The sequence below is a fragment of the Raphanus sativus genome, chromosome 4, assembly GCF_000801105.2.
Source record: "Raphanus sativus cultivar WK10039 chromosome 4, ASM80110v3, whole genome shotgun sequence".
Taxonomy (NCBI): Eukaryota; Viridiplantae; Streptophyta; class Magnoliopsida; order Brassicales; family Brassicaceae; genus Raphanus; species Raphanus sativus.
The window spans coordinates 45,298,354-45,304,113 of NC_079514.1; the positions used below are offsets into that span (position 1 = coordinate 45,298,354).

The window sequence follows — 5,760 nt, forward strand, 5'->3', positions numbered from 1 at the left end:
TGTTGTCAACAAAACACTAAACCCTAAAATATAATCCTAAACCCTAAACTTTTGGGTAAACCCTAAACCCTTGGGTAAACCCTAACCCTTGGAAAAACACTAAACATTTGGATAAATTCTAAACTATAAATCTTAAACACTAAACTCTAAATCTTATAAATAAATATTTTTTTAAATAATTTATTTTGAGAACTATTGTTATTTTTATTTATTTAATCTTTTTATTTATTTTAAAAGCATAATGTAATTTGGCAAATTATTTTGTTTCCTATAGATTCTTGGGTTCACCCCCTACGGTGAACCTATAGATTCACCAACCAATAGGATTTAGTTATTTCAAATTTGACATATTTTGAAAAAGGAAACAAAATATTGCCAAATTATATTACATTTTAAAAATAAAAAATAAAGTAAAACTAAATAAAATAATACTAAATGCAAAAAATAAGTATTTTTTTCAAAAAAAAATTAATACCACAAAAAAACAATAATCTCTAAATGTTAAACCCTAAATCCTTTAGTAAACCTTTGGATAAATTATAAAACTTTGATTTAAAAAAAACTATCTATAACACAATCAACAAAAAACTATACCCTAAATACTAATCATAAACCCTAAACCTTTGGGTAAACTCTAAACCCTTGGGTAAATCCAAAATTCTTGGATAAATCTTAAAATTTAAGATTTATTCAAAAATCTAAGATTTAATGTTTGTCGTGAGCGTTAAAAATATTTTTTGAAAATATTTTTTTTTAGATTAAAAAGTTTTGTTTTTGTGATTAGTATAATTTTTATTTAATTTTTATTTTGAAAGTATAATATAATTCGATAATATTTTGTTTCCTTTTTAAAAAATATTGAATCTTAAATGACACATTCCTATTGGTTGGTGAACCTCTAGGTGAGTCAAAGAGGAAACAAAATATATGTTTTACAACACAAGCGAGTCAAAGAGAAAAAGTGATATATGTGTATGTATTCTTACAACACAAGCGAGTCAAAGAGAAAATTCAAGGTTGGAAACGTTTGGCTCTTGCCATTTATTTGCATGATATTATCAAAAATTAAACTGTTTGTAATTTATCTTTTAAGTAGATTGTAGAAAGAAAATGTCATTGCATATGAGCTAGCCAATCAGGCTAAATGTAATTCACAAACCATGTAATCAAATGGACCAAGACAAGTAATACTTAACTATCGATGAAAGCTGTCGACGACAAAAGAAAGGCTAACTAACTCAAAATAATTCATTGATATGGGACCGACACTTTTATTATATCACATGGAAAATACTGTGACATACGATTCGATGTGTGTTTTAAGTTTAACATATGGAAAAGTAGTTGATACGTGCTTAAACAAACCCACTTTTTTATCATTTGAAGCTTTATTAGAAATTGCAAACTCAGAAAACAGAGCATCATCCAAACAAACCCCCTTATATCATAGCATTTACTTTATAGGGATATATAAATGCTAATAAGAGGCAGCGATCATCATTTTGGAGAACTCGTGGAAAGAGAGAACACCATCGCCATCAAGATCGGCTTCTCGCACCATATGCTCCGCCTCTTCCGCCGTTATCTTCATCCCCATGTCTTTCATTCCTTCTCCCAACTGCATTTGCCCATAAATAAATAGCACACCATCTATATTACCACTTATCATGTAACTCTTTGTATATTGTCACTTGTTATGAACATGAAAACCTTTAGTTTAAAATAGTAAAAAAAAAAGAACTTCGAATATAATATTACCAATTATTAAGAAACGCTTTGTATATTGTTTCTTTGTTATGACTATATAATCTTTGGTTTAAAATAGTAAAAGAAGAAAATATTACCTCAAGTGCAGATATGACACCGTCTCCGTCTCTGTCGAACACTCTAAACACTTCTATCAACTCATCCGATCCCGCTTCCTAAACCAATATTTTCGATTAAATTTTTTGTCTTAAGTTTATATATATTTATTTTTCACAGTTTTTTAGTGTATATTAATTATACCTGAGAGGTGTTTTGAGCCATTATATACAAGAAATCATCAAAGGTGATGCCTCCGTTGCCAAAGATATCGACATGGCTCATCATCTCTTGAAGTTGTTCCTCATTTGGATTCTTCCCCATCGACTTCATCACCTTCGTTAGTTTCTCCTTTGTGATGAACCCTGTGCCACACGCAACCATATATAAGTCAACTGATTCATCATCATCAATCCGATGATCGATTCTGATAAAAAGAACTGTGTATTATATAGGGACAAAAGATACTAAAATCAGACAGACCATCAGAGTCTTTGTCGATGAGACAGAAGGCTTCGTAAAACTCTTGGATCTGCTCATCGGTGAAAGCATCCGCCATCTTCGTCGATCACAAAGAAAAGTCAAACCTTTTCTTGATGATTTATCTTTTCTCTTGGTTTGGTTTGTGAAGGAAGATGATGGGGAAGAAAGAGAGCATTCCATCTGGATTTAAGTAGATACATGACCTCACACATTTCGTGGCTCTTGCCGCGTCAAAAGTCAACATAAATGACCTTGCGTTTCATTATTCTGTGGATTTTTTTTCTAAGACACGACTCCAAGTCACGGGTCAATGTTCAAACTTCTGACTTCTAAGGCTTATTTTCATGGTTTTTGAATTACTAATTAATGATGTACGGTTTCTCTATTAAAACATTATAGTAGCCTAAGATCGAATGTAATAGCAAGATCAATCGTATGTATGCAAACTTTCGTTTACAAAACAGTTCTTCGTTTTATATATTTTCTTAACTTCTGTAATGTCTTTTACAACTTGCATCACCTTATATAGGTAACAGGAATCTTAACTTGTCCTATTACAACATGAACTAGGAACTTATCTTAAACCTAATCCTAATAGACTTTAGTTATTCAATCTTTCCTTTTATGAATAACTTGCTTCTTAAGCTAACTCGTGAAGCTTATCCAACATTCTTCCTTCTAAGCTTCAAGCCATACTTGCTTAAGTCTTGAACTTGAATCAACTCCCTCATCTCTTTGAATTTGATCTTTGCTAGTGCTTTGGTTAGAATGTCTGCGCGTTGCTCTGTTCCGGGTACATGTTCCACATCAATCAGTCCTCGTTCTACACATTCTCTGATGAAATGAAACCGCTTATGGATGTGTTTACTGCGCCTGTGAAGAACTGGATTCTTTGCTAAAGCTATAGCTGATTTATTATCCACACGAACCAGTGTTCTTTCATTCTTCTTTCCTGTGATCTCAGTCATCAACTCCTGAAGCCAGATAGCTTGTTTAGCAGCTTCTGTTGCCGCCATGTACTCGGCTTCACACGAAGATAGGGCCACTACGTCTTGTTTCTGTGAACACCAAGAGACTTGCGTGTCATCGAGGCAAAACAAGTGTCCCGAGTACTCTTTCCATCATCTGGATCAGTGTTATGACTGCTATCACTGAAACCTATTAGCTTCTGAGTTCCTCCACACTTAAACAACAAACCGAAACCTTTAGTGCCTTTTAAATATCTCAAAACCTGTTTTAATGCATCACCATGAGACTTTCGTGGTGAGTGCATATACTTGCTTAGTATTCCCACAGAGAATGCCAAGTCTGGTCTTGTATGCATCAGATATCTCAGACAACCTATCCTTCTTCTATACAACGTAGCATCGATCTCTGGTTCATCCAGCGCTTTAGAGAGTTGCAGACCAAATTCCATTGGTATGTGAGTCGCGTTGCAGTCGTCCATTCCTGCCTCCTTGAGTATACGCAAAGCATAAGCTTCTTGATTGATCGCAATACCTACAGAACTCTGCTTTACTTCCATTCCGAGATAATATGTTAAGACTCCTAGATCAGACATCTCGAACTGCTGTGACATTGAGACCTTGAAATCTTTTATCTCTTTTATGGAGTTTCCCGTAACAAAGAGATCATCAACATATATTGCCACAATGAGTAGCTTATCTTTATCTTCTCTGCGATATACTGAGCTCTCCTTTGCACACTTGTTGAACCTTAATCGTTTCAGGACACGATCAAGCTTTGTGTTCCAGGCACGTGGTGCCTGCTTTAGACCGTATAACGCTTTTGAAAGTTTGAAAACCTCATGTTCTTCTCCCTTCTTTTCAAACCCTTCAGGTTGAGATACGTAGACATCTTCGTTCAACTCTCCGTGTAAGAAAGCCATTTTGACGTCTAGGTGATGAATTTCCCATTGATTTGATGCAGCCAAACCAATTAGTAGTCGTATAGTCTCTAGTCGAGCCACTGGTGCGAAAACTTCGTCATAATCGATTCCATGTTCTTGAACGTATCCTTTGGCGACCAACCTTGCTTTGAACTTGATGATTGTGTCGTCTGCGTTCCTTTTGATCTTGAAGATCCATTTAAGACCTATGACTTTTACTCCAGCCGGTTTATCAACAAGTGACCACGTTTTGTTCTTGTTGATAGAGGTGATTTCATCTTCACAAGCCATCGTCCATCGCTTGTCGTCTTTGGCTTCATGAAAACTTGTCGGTTCATCATTAATAGACAGAAGTAGCATCTCGCATTCTATCTTTGCAAGTAGAATGTAGTCTTTAAGATAGTCTGGTTTGTTTATCTGTCGTGATGAACGCCTCAAATCTTGTACTTGATTGCCTCCTTCATTCGAAACAGAGTCACTTCTCTCTGTTTCTGTTTCTACAGACTCTGTTTTTACAGACTCTGTTTCTGCCTTTTCCGGTTCTGCAACTGAGCCTGTTTCAGGAAGAAGTCCTCCACTGTAACGACCACTGCCACTATCTTCTGTAGCTCCCCACGTCATGTGAAACATGCCTGGTTCACTCTGAGCTTCTTTGCTTTCTCCCTTCCAATTCCAGCAAACCTCTTCTTTAAGGATCACATCTCGGCTTACAACAATTTTCTTTGTATCAGGGTTGTATAGTCAATATGCTTTAGTTCCAGGTTCAATACCAAGGTGAACTAAAGCTTGTGATCTGTCATCAAGCTTCCTTAGATGACCAGCATCAATCTTGGCATGAGCCATACAACCAAATACTTGTATATGTGATAAGCTCGGTTTCTTGCCCTTGATACATTCATAAGGAGTTTGATTCTTCAAAGCCCTTGTAGGGACTCTATTGATCAAATATGTGGCGTGTCGTACCGCCTCTCCCCATAAATAGTTAGGCATGTTCATTGCTTTCAACATGCTTCGAGTCATCTCCATCAGTGTGCGGTTTCTCCGTTCAACCACTCCGTTCTGTTGTGGAGTGTACGGAGCGGTTAAGTGTCGTCTTATTCCGTTGTCATTGCAGTACTCTTAAAACTGATGTGAAGTAAATCCACCTCCTCTGTCCGTACGCAATGTCACTATCTCTTTCTCAAAATCCTTCTCCACAAGATTCTTAAAAGTCTTAAATCGACTAAAAGCTTCACTTTTTTCTTTTAGTAGTATAGACCACATATATCTTGTGCAGTCATCGATAATGACAAAGATGTATCTGTTCTGAGAGAGAGTAGTTGGTGATATAGGACCACATAAGTCAGTGTGTAGCAGTTCTAAAGCTCTTGATGATCTGAATGACGAGGCCTTTGGGAAGGGTTGTCGTATTTGTTTGCCTACCAAGCAAGAATCACAGAGTTGCTTCATTTCACCAATCTCCGGCAAACCGATAACCATTCCATGAGTCGCAATTGCCTTTATGGTTTTGAAGCTGATATGCCCAAGTCTAGCATGCCATTGCCATGGTTCCTCCTTTATCTTAGCCTGAAGGCACGCTGCTCGTC

At 36.2% G+C, this 5,760-nt stretch overlaps 1 protein-coding gene across 1 annotated transcript; it reads right to left on the reverse strand.

Moving 5' to 3' along the window:
• Positions 1-1,234: 1,234 nt before the first annotated feature.
• LOC130510684 (calmodulin-like protein 9) lies at positions 1,235-2,454 on the reverse strand. The gene is made up of 4 exons (XM_057007247.1): positions 2,287-2,454; positions 2,008-2,168; positions 1,845-1,922; positions 1,235-1,618 (listed from the first exon to the last, which is right to left on the reverse strand). Exons 1-4 carry the CDS (start codon positions 2,360-2,362, stop codon positions 1,478-1,480), a joined length of 456 nt encoding a protein of 151 aa, XP_056863227.1. The 5' UTR covers positions 2,363-2,454; the 3' UTR covers positions 1,235-1,477.
• Positions 2,455-5,760: the final 3,306 nt, after the last annotated feature.